The sequence below is a fragment of the Zootermopsis nevadensis genome, unplaced genomic scaffold (assembly GCF_977971745.1).
Source record: "Zootermopsis nevadensis isolate Lab colony 2312 unplaced genomic scaffold, Znev_1.0 Znev_ptg000021l, whole genome shotgun sequence".
Lineage (NCBI taxonomy): Eukaryota > Metazoa > Arthropoda > Insecta > Blattodea > Termopsidae > Zootermopsis > Zootermopsis nevadensis.
This window is the reverse complement of record NW_028259153.1, coordinates 4,769,407-4,783,528: the sequence shown is the minus strand read 5'-3', so window position 1 is coordinate 4,783,528 and position 14,122 is coordinate 4,769,407. Positions and strand designations below refer to the sequence as shown.

Genomic DNA, 14,122 nt, shown 5'->3' with positions numbered 1-14,122 from the left:
AGAACGACTGATATCTAACACAATTTGTAACATGGAAATACTCTGTACAGCTAGTCTGATTTTCATCCTTCGCACAGGTAATAAAGGGTTACGCGGACAGGTTTTGAATTCAGCGCAATATTTTTTTCGCCACGAAATCTAGGTCAGTTCTAGGGTCTACCCAACCTCCCATCCAAATGGAGCCTAGAGCTCTTTGACCGATTTTAAAGCGGCCTAACCTTGAATCTTATCTCTCACTCGATATGGCATCAAAGTTAAACAATTTGCTCGGTTTTTGTTTACAGGAGCAACTTTTTTTAAGGTTTGATGCTATGAAATAAGTAAAACATGTTATGTTAATAGACTTTTATATGTGGTTTAGTACAATTTTACATTACGATTACTTAATTGCACAACACAATAAGGTTTTAATAATATTCAACTATTTCTTTTCTCGCTTACTTTTCAATTTCTATTACAACTACATTTTACACATGATAATTACAATTAGGTACATTAATGCACTAATGGACAACAACAGGATTGTAGTAAATAAACATTAGGAACATTTAGGAAACTGAGATATGAAATGAAGGTAATATTACATCTGTAACAAGCTCACAGTAATACCACGCATATACTAAGTACAGCTTCATTATTATATCTTACGTAAAAACCCCTCCCTAGATAATAATACTGTACATCACACAACACTGACATACACAGTACGTCATAACGTAATCATCTAAGGATTTTTTTTTTTTAAATGTAGGACAAGATCTTCAGTAAGTTGCTTAAACATGCTTTTTCTCACTTTGTTTCGAATTGTGGTGTATCTGTGAAGTGTTTTTAGATGTGGCACAATACAGTCTTAACAGAAGTTTATGTCTTAACTTTCCACTTGTGCGTCGTTTGTATAAATGTTAGCGATGTTCTTGCTACTCAAAAATTTGTTTTGAGAATAGTGGTTGAGAAATGTACATATTTTACATTGTTTATTAGTGTTAAGTTAACTTATTGGAAAATGTGAAATAATTACTTTTATTACTATATTACAAAAAAAACTGTTTCAATATTGTTATCACATATTTTAACAGAATATTCTGTAAGATGCCATTCATTTGACAAGAACGGATATTTATGTGCAGTAGATTTGTGTTTTGGGAAACTGACGTAATAAAATTTTCGTAAAACACAACAATTATTTCGGTCACACTGAAGAAATTGTAAAGAATAAATGCAGTATGTAACGCATATCTCATTGTAAGATTAACTATTGGATAATATTGTAAAAGATTGACATAATACGTAATTCAGTTTTGACTCTCCTCAAATATTTACAGAGCAAGGATAATTCTTGTGTCAACTTTTAGCTGCAGTTTGTTTGGTCATGTTATCAAGTTGACTAAGTTGAAGTCTTTGAAGTATTCTGGCTTATTATAACTTACGTGATGTAATATGTTTTATTCAAATACGTAAAGTGAGTAAACTTGAATTTAAAATTTGTCCTTCAAGACGGTTTAGATGTGTTCAGATATTGTAAGCAACTTATTATATTAAAAAAATTTCTTCAGTGACATCATGAAACCAAAATAATAACCATCATTACCCCCTTGGGTTGGGGAATACCAGTGAAGGATACTCGTATGGTTATGACTTTTTAAAATATTTTTGTCATGTTGAATGCATATTACACAGCATATTTAAGGTGTCTGTCTTTCAAACTTAAAGCCTATTTACGTAAATTTTCAACTTTATCCTACTTTTTATTTCATCATTCATTTCTCTTACGTGACCGTCATTTAGATGTTATGCTACAATCAGTTTTAATGTATATAATTTATACTTTACGAATTTATGTTTAATATCATTGCTATATTGTTAAAAAAAATAGGAAATTTAGACCGTACCAATGTATTCAGAGAAATAAAACAAAATACAGAGCGTATGTGGTTTGCGATTATATTCCTGTTTCGTTTAATTTTTGTATATTTTCTCCAACAGAATACAAATTAAAGAAAATTACTTTACTTAATTTGGTAATACAATGTTTAAATTATTGTCAGCATATCTTTAAATTACTTAAAGCTTTAATATTTCTCTTTTAAATGCGTCTGTAGCAATACAAACCATTCAGCAAAATAAATTTAATATTTTTAACTGAATCTATTACAATACAAGACTAAAATAATTATGAATTTTTGCATAATAAACTGTTGTTTCATGCAGCGAATGTTTGAAAACGCAAAATAACATTTTTTTATCTTCTATGTCACAGTTTCGTAGTGTGCAATATACAAGTGAAACACAGTACTGCATCATAAATGCAATTTTGCAAACAAGATCACGTATATAGGTAAATGGCATATTTTAAAAATATAAAGTTTATATGGCATATAACAAGACTGGAGATCAACTTCATTCAATGACATTTTATAAACAGAACAACTATTATAACTTTTAGTTATCTTTACAAACAAATTCATTACATTACGTAATGTTTATGTTCATATTAAAATTTTACCAGAAAATTATAACATTATATAACTCAAAGTAGCCCTACGTTATATCTGTTAGACAGTACTTGAAGTTTTTGTTACGAAAGTAAAGTAATTAAACAGAGCGTACAGATGAAATATTTATAATTTTACCGCAGCATTGCTCATGAGCTACACAGCATAGAAATAAAAATTATAAATGCGTACGAGTATATTATATTCTCAGTTCTTTGTGACTCGGATATAACACGTTTTCAAAGCGGAATGTGAGCAGATATCATAACTTTATACTATCTCTCAGATATTTAAAAATGTCATGTGGTTTGTCCTCCCCATATTCTAAAGTTATGTCAACATTTCCCAAAAAAAAAATAATTAAATGTGACTTTATCAATTAAGACAATTTTTGTAGTAGAATTTTGTCAATTTAAAATGTTGTAATAAAATTCGAGCAAAATACGTGACGGACTTGTATATGTTGAGCGGTTTTATGTTGCAAACAGCTGGTATTTATAACTTAAAATTTTGAAAAATGTCTACGAAATTTTGTGCTCCGTTGTGTGTGACATGTTTACTTGTTGGGCTATATGCATGACTGAATTGCTTAGACTGTTGACGAAAGCTGCGACCAGTTTGATCATATAATTTATACCACTCGTGAATCGACATTACTATTGACGATACCCTTTCAAACTCTGTACAAAATCTTCTTTCCGCTGTAACCGCAAACAAAAACTTGTAATTTGCAGCATGTATTTGATTTTTATTCTTCATATGCCATTTTAGTACTTCAGGTGGGAAGATCTGCATTTCGGCTCATTATCAACGTTACAATGAAATTATAAACCTTTTTGCGTATGATCTGTACAATTTAATTTAATACATTATACTTATTCTATGGCTTATATGCTGTCAGTTCTGGACACTATGCTGTTTCAAACGTTGCATAATCAAAATGAATGGTGCATTTAAACAAAAAAATTGATAAATTAAAGTTGAAATCTCTTACATTATCTGTGTGGTATATGATTATAAATATGTAAGAAAATACTTTCAGATACAGAGGAAGTATTTGTCGTTATTTTCTTCGAAAGACAGGACAGTGGATTCTCAGAAGCAAAATCATAACTTGATCAAAGAGAGTAAAAATATTTGAATTTTAAAACAAATGTATTGCCTTTATTCGAAGTTATTTTATATAATTTCATAATGTCGAAAAACGAATGCATAAAACAATTCAGACCCGGCAGATATATTCAATGATCTACTTGTATATAGTTTTTGATGTAAACATGGGTAACAAAATTTTGACCTATATAAATTTGATGTGTTGATTCGAGTATTTTTTTAACTGGCAAGTCATATTTTGTGATTTCATTTTCTTTAAAGCTAAGAAGCCACTCAGAAATTTTTTACTCACCTATTCCATGTTCAAAATCTTTATGTCACACACGTGACCTTTGCTGATTCTGTAATCGACTCCTGTACCTGTTGAATTAGCATTTTAAAGCAAAGGACTGACTTAATATTTTGTTTTTTAATAAATAGGAAAGTGGTTAATCAGTTCAGTGAGGAAAGTAACTTTTTTAAATAGTGGCCATTGCATTATCTCATTTTAGTTGAAATTCGATTTGAGACTCAAGTTTAATTTAATGTAGAATCAGATATGAAACAGATTTATGTGAATTAATTCCTGTGATTATTTCTTATGGTTTTGTACTTATTTGCATGTAATTTAAATACATTTTAATAAAACATGTATTTGGCTTGGGTGTGTTAATGAATGTGACGTCAAAGATGAAACACCATTAACTCGAAATAAGAATTAGGTTTTAAGACATAATTTTAATTCGGGGTGCCTGCTTTTAAGTGACACCCACTTATGTTTTCTGTTGTCAGAAAGTAATTATTTCCTTTGTAAATATATGTTATGTCAAGTCTAAATATCATGCCAATAGAGTTAAGTTTTTTATTTTAATTGAATTTTTACGTAATGTTATTCAGTGGTCTACTACATTCAGTTAGCAGAGTGAAATGAATTCCACCTCTTAAATGTACAATTCCTTGGAAATATGGCACATTTGCAATGGAACAGGAAACAAAGCTGTAAACACCCTACAACTTTCAAAAGGAATGAAAACAAAACCAAATGCATTTAAAAAACATATGAAGTTCCTACAAAATGGCGAGAATTCATACACACACGTGCCCACATACACACAAATATACACACACACACACAGACCAATAGCATTTCCATATTTTCCTGATTTTTTTTTTAAAATGTATCATACTATAAAATCTTTACACCATTAATAAAATTTCCTACCGATAAGTTTTATAAACAATCTTACCTTTCAATATGTTTACAAGAAGTTCTAGCATATCCATCACAGTTTTATATATATATATATAAAATTCTATGCATATAATTAATCTGCATCCAGCCACTTTCACACACAATATGCATAGAAACTAAATCACGGGGTACAAAGTTTCTTCTTATCTATGCACCGCTTTTCCTTTCATTAAATATTACAATTAATCGGTCAAATGCATTAATTCCACTGAAGAAGCCCCCTACTTCAACAAACTGCATTCTTCAGATAAATAAGTAACACGTAATGAAGACCCATCTAAAATAGCAATTGTTCACATTCCAGATTTTTGGATAAATTAATATAAATTGTTGAATCGTACTAGGTTAATATTCTACTTTAATTATCCATAAATTACAGCTTCGGTAATAAATAAAATAATATGCGTTGGTCTTACTGTGAAGAAAATACGACTTCAAGACAATCCTCTCCGCGGAATTTTAAGCGTGCTTCGAAAGCCTCACAAAAATATTGCACCTGAAAACTTCGAAGTGCAGTATTCGATAGTTTTAATGGTGGATGCATTTTACTAGGTAAGCTAGCAAAGCATCTTTTGCGCAGACACTGTTCAAAAGAAATCATTCGACAAGTAGTTACTACTTTCGGATCCGTTCGGGTTACGTCGCTGTTCCTTTCACTCACGCACATAAACAAATAACTCTTCTAGTAGAGACGCTAACAGAAACTCGTTATGCGCAAACTCAGTTTGAGTCCCATGAAAAGGCTGTCGTAAATTTGGACGTATAAATACAGTAATTTCGTGGCATTTGAGTAAAATCATCGTTATAATTTAAACAGATTTAAAGATTTCTGTCTTCTGGGTTATTGCGCTGTGTAGTCTGGTCGATGTTAACCAACGTTTCAGAGGTCATACTGCCTCCGTCATCAGGGCGATGAGTATGAAGATTTCTGTCTTCTGGGTTGTTGCGCTGTGTAGTCTGGTCGATGTTAACCAACGTTTCAGAGGTCATACTGCCTCCGTCATCAGAGTATGAAGATTTCTGTCTTCTGGGTTGTTGCGCTGTGTAGTCTGGTAGATGTTAACCAACGTTTCAGAGGTCATACTGCCTCCGTCATCAGGGCGATGAATCGCCCTGATGACGGAGGCAGTATGACCTCTGAAACGTTGGTTAACATCGACCAGACTACACAGCGCAACAACCCAGAAGACAGAAATCTTCATAATCACCGCTGTGAGAACCTCAAGTCTTCCATTAAACAGATTTATTACAAGACCGTCATTAATTTAGGAAATAATAGTCTTATGAGCAATGTGGGTTATATTGAATGAAGTTCGATAATCTAGGTTGTGCGCCGAGTTTTATCGTACGAAATTAAGTCGACCGTTAAACAGCAGGGAGATCGCCAGTGGAAAAACCGCATTTGAATCATACTATACAATGATCAGTACAGCCCCAGAAGGTCCAATATGGAATGTGGCAACGGATGCTGCTGTGGAGCGGGAGGAGGACTCGGGTGCTGTCGAGGCCAGCCTAAGGGCTACGCCCTGTCAGGTCAGAAGATAACCGTCAGTGGTCGCCTGAACTCACTGCCACTTGGTGCTGCCGTCTGGTGATAATGACCACTCGCGTACTGAGACATCTGAGCCATGGGGATGAGCCCCGGCATCGGGGGCCCCTGCTGATGTACCACAGGTCCAGTGCCTGGGTAATAGCTGGGCAGGCCACCAGGGGATGCTGCTGCTGAAGAAGTGGATGTTGAGGACGCTGACGAAGAAGCCCCAATGTCTTGTCGTTCGTTCGACGAGACTCCACCAGTGTTACCGGCGTTATTGCTCTTGATGGTGACGTCGGGAGAGTCTGTCGGGGTCCTTGATGGCGGTGGAGCTGCGTCGGCGTACATCTTGCTTATGTCAAGCGACGGGTAGCCACTTGCTGTGCTACCTCGTTGGGACCCGTCAGGTGGGTCGTAAGTGCCCCTGCTAGCAGCAGCTGCAGCCGCCGCTGCCCCGGATTCCATGTACATTTTAGAGGATTCGAAGTAAGCCTTGGTGAGGGCTGAAGTTGGGTCCAGGTACCCGCGCTCCATGTAGCTCTTAGCGGAGGAGTCCATGTATTTGGGGTCAGCGGAGTACATGGACATTGCGAGGGTGGAGGGCGGCATGCTGTACGCGGAGCGATACTTGTCGGCTTCCATAGAGTACTTCATTGCGTCCATGGAACTCACCACCTGCAACATGACAACTACCTAAAGTGCATTGCATTCGCGAAACAACAGACCCTAGAATATTGATTTTGGGGTGTAATAAACCATCTCCTTCCATATTCAGAATGGGGCAGAGTTCGTTAATCATTTATAAAGATACAATATTTATTCAAAGTAACGAACCGAAAGACAAGTATCTGCCATTACTGAGGAACATCATAACAAAGTTACTTCTTAAGAGTAACACCCGTCAAATGTCGTCCATCAAGACTGATGCACAAACACATCCGATTCATAAACGTTTCCATTACGCGCAGTAACATGGCCGGTAATATTATTTCTTCATACAATCTCTGTTTGAGATTTTGGAAGTCTGCTGGTCGTGTTCCAAACACGTTGTGTTTTAAGTTGTCCCATACAATGAAATCACAATCCGTTAGATAGGGCAAACGGACTGGCCATGAAAAGTGGTCATAGTGGGAAATTCTTCCATGTTCAAACAGAGTCCTTAAAATGTTTATGGACTGCCGAGCAAAATGCTCTGTACCTCCATTTTGTTGGAACCAAACACTGGCAGAGTCAGTGTCACGATGGCGTAACTATGAAGACGCCACATGCGACGCATCGCAGCCAAGTTTGTGCCAAGGCTCCTGTCTGAGAACCAGAAGCAGAATCGACTTCTCGTTTGTCAGGAGCTCAAAGATCTGGCAAGAACCGACCCCAACTTCCTTTCTAAGCTCCGTGTGACTTCTTCCTCTTCCCAAAGATGAAAATTCAGCTAAAGGGAAGGAGATTTGAGACGATAGAAGAGATTCGGGCAGAATCGCAGATGGTGCTTGACAGGCTGACAAAGAAAGATTTCCAGGGATGCTTCCAGGCTTGGCAGCGGCGCTGGGATCGTTGTGTTCACTCCCAGGGGAACTACTTCGAGGGTGATGGATGAATGTAATACCTGAGATAAGTGTACGGGTTTTTATAGGCGCAGTCTTGAAACTTTCCGATCGCACCTCGTATAGCGCACTTAGTTTCATCACCTTCCCAGGCAGCCAGATTACTGCACAAATTAAAGTGATGAACGAAATCTTCCCCACTACGTGTTTTCTGACTTGTCGCTAATCAATTATCCCATCTTTCGATTCAAAAAGACACATAAGACAAATAAGTACGTTCCCCGGAATAATTCTTTTGTTAATATTTGTGCATCGCGGTGTAGGTCCCTCGATCTTGCGCGGGTTCATGGAATAAAAAAATAGCCCGCATCTGACCACCTGTCTCAATAGCTAAATAGATTTCTTGCCACATCGAAAGCACGTCAACTCTCTTTCCGAGATTTTTTGGAACTGATGTTATCCTTATGTTCGATCACCCTTCAGACAGGAACGCCTACGATATCATCCCCCCTCCAAAATATATACATAGGATACGCTGAAAATGAACGAAACGTATTGTTTCACTTAAACGAAAACAATATTTCTTAAATTTCCTACAATAAAACACACTAAAACTCAACAGTAAACTTTCCACCTGCATGATAACACATTTGTATTACTCGGCCCTAATTTCTTTAGTTTGGGGTGGCCTGTACAAATTACAAACATTTTGTAATGTCGAATTCAACTCTTAATTAGGTTTTATCTTAAATTACAATAAAATATGATAGAAATTATAAAGTATTTGGAAGGAATATCAATATTTTTGATAGTTGTTTAAACTTTTTACTCAGGGAATAATTATATTGTGTTTGCATTAGAAATTCTAATAACACGACTTCACATTCTTACTAATCTGGTACTGAATTAACACATATATCGCGACTTCACTTCAGATGTTTTAACGGTACATTACAGGATTAACTCATTTACTCACTTGGTCCCTGCAACAAATAATTAATCTTAAATAATAATTCTTTTTTATAATCGGTAGGATATCCTCGGATGAGAGAGTTCCCCACTGCAAGAACTGTTGTGACTGTGAAGCTTATAACAGAACTTAAAATGCCTTCCATTCCACTACACAAACTTCCTTTTCTACAATCTTCGTGATGGTAATTCAATTCAATTCAATTAATTCAATTCAATTAATTTATGTACGTGTTTTCCAACAGCAAGAAGCCAATAACAGGCAAACACTGATAATATATACAATAATAGTGAAATAATAATTGATAATAGTAAACAAACGGATTAACTAAACTTATACATGTACAGTATTAAATGTAACTGCCAAGTACAGGCAAACCCAAAATAGAAACAATATTAACACAGAGCAAAAAATGAAGAAATATAAATAAAAACAAATAATCCACCTAGGGAACACTTATATAAATGTACATCGTTAAAGAAATACAAAAAAACAGATAACCAAGCTAGATCATTTTCCTTGTTGAGAACGATCGCTCAAGGGAGACAATGTTTATCTATATTTGGATAAAGTAATTAGGTCATTAATCAGTGCAAATGATTACTGTGTAGATGGTCAACAGATAGAGTTTTGCTGGGCTCACAAATATTTGTCGTATGTAATTTTAGGCCTAAATACCTTATGCTAGTATCAGAGATGCAAAAAGATTTGAATTTCCGTCAATTCGTAGATTATAACTTCGATTTTCGAGAATAAGCAGCGAGAAATGTTGAAGTTTGAACCATTTAACAGAATGGCACACCTTCAAACACATTTCCATACCACCTTTCCTACTTAGGAGCTCGAAAAAATATTTATCTCATTATCGATTCTTCTACCTTCAACTTAATTCGTCCTGAACAGCCGTCTCCTTCCGTTTGTTACTGTCTTTTAATTGTTTCTTAACCCATTTTTCCTCACTTCCTTTCCTAACCTCGAGTAAACTGAACGATACTGTTCTATCACCTCTTTCCTTAAATACGAGGTGCGATCGGAAAGTTTAAAGACTGTGTCAACAGAGGGCGAACCGGATGTAGTACGAGCTTCTGCCGCTAGGGGGTGCGACCTACATTCATAGTGAATCAGTGTGCCAGCCGGCATCATCGAATTAGCATTTGTTTCTTAGTTACGGGCGTTTTGGTAGTGCATTACACCAACCCTCCTGCGATTTCGGAATGGCGTGTGCATCAAATTTTGCCAAAGACTCGCCAAAACGGCTACGGAAACCTATGAAATGATAAAGCAAGCATTTGGTGAGTCCGCAATGGGTCGTGCACAAACTTTTGTGTGGCATTCACGTTTTAAAAATGGCCGAACCTCTGTCGATGATGACGAGCGTTCTGGACGACCATCTTCGAGCACAAAGCCCGAAAATGTTACGAAGATTCGGCAGGCCATTCACGAAGATCGACGTCGTATCATCAACGACTAGTGCGACATTGTTGGGATAGGCTATGGGACCTGTCAGCTGATTCTAAAGGAAGAACTCCACATGCGACGCATCGCAGCCAAGTTTGTGCTAAGGCTCCTATCTGAGGACCAGAAGCAGAATCGACTTCTCGTTTGCAGGAGCTTAAAGATCTTACAAGAACCGACCCCAACTTCCTTTCTAAGCTCCGTGTGACTTCTTCCTCTTCCCAAAGATGAAAATTCAGCTAAAGGGAAGGAGATTTGAGACGATAGAAGAGATTCAGGCAGAATCACAGATGGTGCTTGACAGGCTGACAAAGAAAGATTTCCAGGGATGCTTCCAGGCTTGGCAGCGGCGCTGGGATCGGTGTGTTCACTCCCAGGGGAACTACTTCGAGGGTGATGGATGAATTTAATACCTGAGATAAGTGTACGGGTTTTTATACGCGCAGTCTGGAAACCTTCCGATCGCACCTCGTATGTGGTCGCTATAACATATTCGTTTTCTTCGCCAATTTTCCTGAATCGTGTTGTTCCTCAACTACTGAACAGCATCGTCCTTTGCTGGCCATCGAATCACGATTTGAATTCCCAGTTACCGCCCACTAAATGATCCACATAAAAGCTTCAGAATCCGCTCAAAGACGTTCACCCTGAAGATCGTAACCGAAATACTTGCCGTCGAGACGGTGATAGGAGTTGGCACTTTTACCTGAATATACAAAATTCCTATCCTCTTACGAATTAATTAATTTCGTAACCAAAGGCTAGTTTGCACGGATTCTTAACAAAAAGAACGTTAAAATTTCCACTAAAAAATTGCTAGGTGGGAGTGCGCAGAGATCACTCTTTTATTTTCCCGTCACCTGCCTGTATTCATGTGAGTGCCCTAAGAAACCAACACATATTGTGTCTGAGAACAGGTTCGTGATGAGAAAAGTAATCAGAAAAAATGCTACAAAGAAGACCTTCATAATTTGTATTCTTCACCATATATTTCTAGGGTTATCAAATCAAGAAGGACTTAGCATGTATTAAGTTAGGTGGGGAGCTAATATGTGGTCTGCATTCATCCAGCAGGTCTAGTGTCGGGGCCTCGTGAACACGGGAATGAAGCTTAGGTTCTATAAACTACGGGAATTTTTTTAACCAGCTGAGCTAATAATGTTCTTTGAAGGAAGACTCTGCTTTGTGGAATCAGATAGTTAGTGGTCAAGATTCCATGTTTGTGCGTCAATAACATATTGTCAAAATAAACAATAATTCCGAAGATTTTATAATCTCCGTAGTTTTTAAAATAATTAAATTACTAAAACTTCTTGACGATGGTGAAGAGTCAATTGAATAAAAATTTTCTTGGATATTATCCATCGTCTAGTAAATATAAAACGTAAAACGACGTTTCGGAGATGCGGATCAATCTCCGTCTTCAGGTTCCTACTCAGTTGGGCCCACCAGATAGAGCTAATCCCTATCTCCGGTCGTTTTACGTTTTATATTTACTAGACGATGGATAATATCCAAGAAAATATTTATTCAATTAAATTACTGATGAAATTCTTAATTTATACTGCTTATGGTGATTTGAAAGTAAACAGAAAGACAATTAGCGTTGGTCAGTCAAAGAAATTCATTAACTAACTGTGCATTTCTTTTAATCCTGGACTGTTTCAGTCGGTAAGACGGAAAAGTTAAATTTTTCTCTTGTGATTAAATAAGTACCACGCTATGCAAACGTACGATATGTAGTAGCGGAGATATAACTGCACGTATTCTTAATGTTAGCAATAAATGGAGCTTTGTTGTTAGCTTCACGCCTCGGCTTCCTTCACTCCAAAGAAGAACCACTGTACCAATGAGTTAGAAGGCTGGGCTGGTCTTGTGGAGAAGATAAAATTCCTGTCCCGCCGAGAATCCAATTGGTACGCAATTTTGTTAAGGTGGTAGTAAGAGATGTTTTTTTTTGCCTAAATATATAAATGCCAATTATGACATCAATTAACTGCAATTCTGCAGGGAATGAGTTTGCGAAGATTCTTTAAAGAAACCCGTTAAATTTATGCCTACGTTTCCATAAAAGTTTGGGAATATATTTACTATCTGAGTTACTATTAGCTTCTTAATAAGGAATCTGCTCCGTGCAGACAGTTGAATATAATCTCTGTCGTAACGTTTTGAAGGAAAAAAAAGGTAGATTATTTGCGGATTTTCAGAAATAAAAATGGTTAATTAACATGAAAATAAAAAAATCGACATGGAAACATTTAAGGGGAAGTTGTCCATGGACGCTCAATAACGACAGTCTAGACAGGCGTTAATGAAGTGGAATGCTATTACTTTTGTTATTGCTTAGAATATTTTTACGAAGCTTTAGTTAAAGTCTTGCAGATTTCATAACGTTGAATTAAATTACCATTATCCGTATTTAGTACATTTCTCTCATGTCTCTGGTAGATTACAAAGGATGAATCCATTTCAACCCCCCACCCCCCGCAGTTTTCTGACTTTCAGGAAATACTCTACAACAAGTGGCTTGTTCTCGTGGAAATGATGCGAATGAAAGCTAAGGAATTTGTTGCCCGGGATGGAACACTGAATATTTGAAGCTACTGCGAATCCTACCTTATTTAGCAGAATACAGGTGATAAAGTATGAGCCGGGATAGCTCAGTCAGTATAGTGACTAGCTACGGGCTGGACGACCGGGGTTCGATCCCCGACGGGGGCAGAGGATTTTTCCTCTAGCCTCTGCGTCAAGACCGGCTCTGGGGCCCACCCAGCCTCCTCTACAATGGGTACCGGGGTCCTTTCCCGGGGGTAAAGCCGGCCGGGGCGTGATGCTGACCACTCACCCCCATCTAGTGCCGAGGTCAAGGAAGAGAGGAGCTATACCTCCACTCCCCCCAAGCGCCTACATGGCGTATAGTGGGACAAACTTTACTTTTTACAGGTGATAAAGTAAGCCTGTGTTCTATAATCGGTTGAGTAAGAATAACTATTTCGACGTCGTAGAGTATTATTTTGTAAGTTAATAAACGCTTAGATTTAAAGAAATTGATCGTATTTTATGGAAAACAGAGAATAATTATTTTCTGCACAAGTCACCACTGGACCTAAATCCTTAGCCAGATGAACTCACGTCCACAACCTTACACACAATTTCTTCAATATACATTTTAGAATTATCGTTTCATCTAAACATGTCTCTCAAGTAAATTTTTCTCTTCAATTATTCCAACAAAATTTTTGCAAGCATCTGTTATCTCCTCATGCATGCTGCATGTCCTGTCTTTCTCGGCGACAAATAAACTATAAATAAGTCAACTGTGCTCCTTGATTGGATTAATTTAATGTCCGACGACACGTAAAATTTTTAAAACCCTATTTTAATTTTCTCAAACCATCTGTTGCTCCCTGTATTTTAGGTCCAAATGTTCACTCAATGTGTAATTCTCCCTTAGAGTATGAGGATAAAATTTACTGTCATGTAAAACAATTGATTAAATTGCATCATTAAATTACTTTAATGCTTAAGTTCTCAAAAAGGAGAATTTAATATAAAATATTTTGACTCGAGTAGAGTGAAGCATTCCCTGAATTAATATGTTTTTTAAGTTCGTAAATATATTTTACTTTGTAATTGTCTTTTACAAATATCTGATCTGAAATTCTCTACTTTTCTACGTATTTACGAATAATCCTTGCAGCCAAACTGTGTAGTTCATGCTCACTGAACATTCTTATGTAAGATTCTGGATGATTATATTACTTTAAGTTAGTTTATTTCTAGTCC

At 36.6% G+C, this 14,122-nt stretch overlaps 1 protein-coding gene across 1 annotated transcript in view; it reads right to left on the bottom strand.

Annotated features, from left to right (window-relative positions):
* Nucleotides 1–330: 330 nt before the first annotated feature.
* The window catches only part of LOC110836095 (SRY-box transcription factor sox21b), a 103,342-nt gene continuing 89,550 nt past the window's right edge, over nt 331–14,122 (bottom strand). Inside the window, exon 5 of the mRNA XM_087352412.1 lies at nt 331–7,045. Within this exon, the coding sequence (XP_087208538.1) occupies nt 6,371–7,045 (675 nt within the window). The 3' untranslated portion in view covers nt 331–6,370. The remainder of the gene's footprint in view (nt 7,046–14,122) is intronic.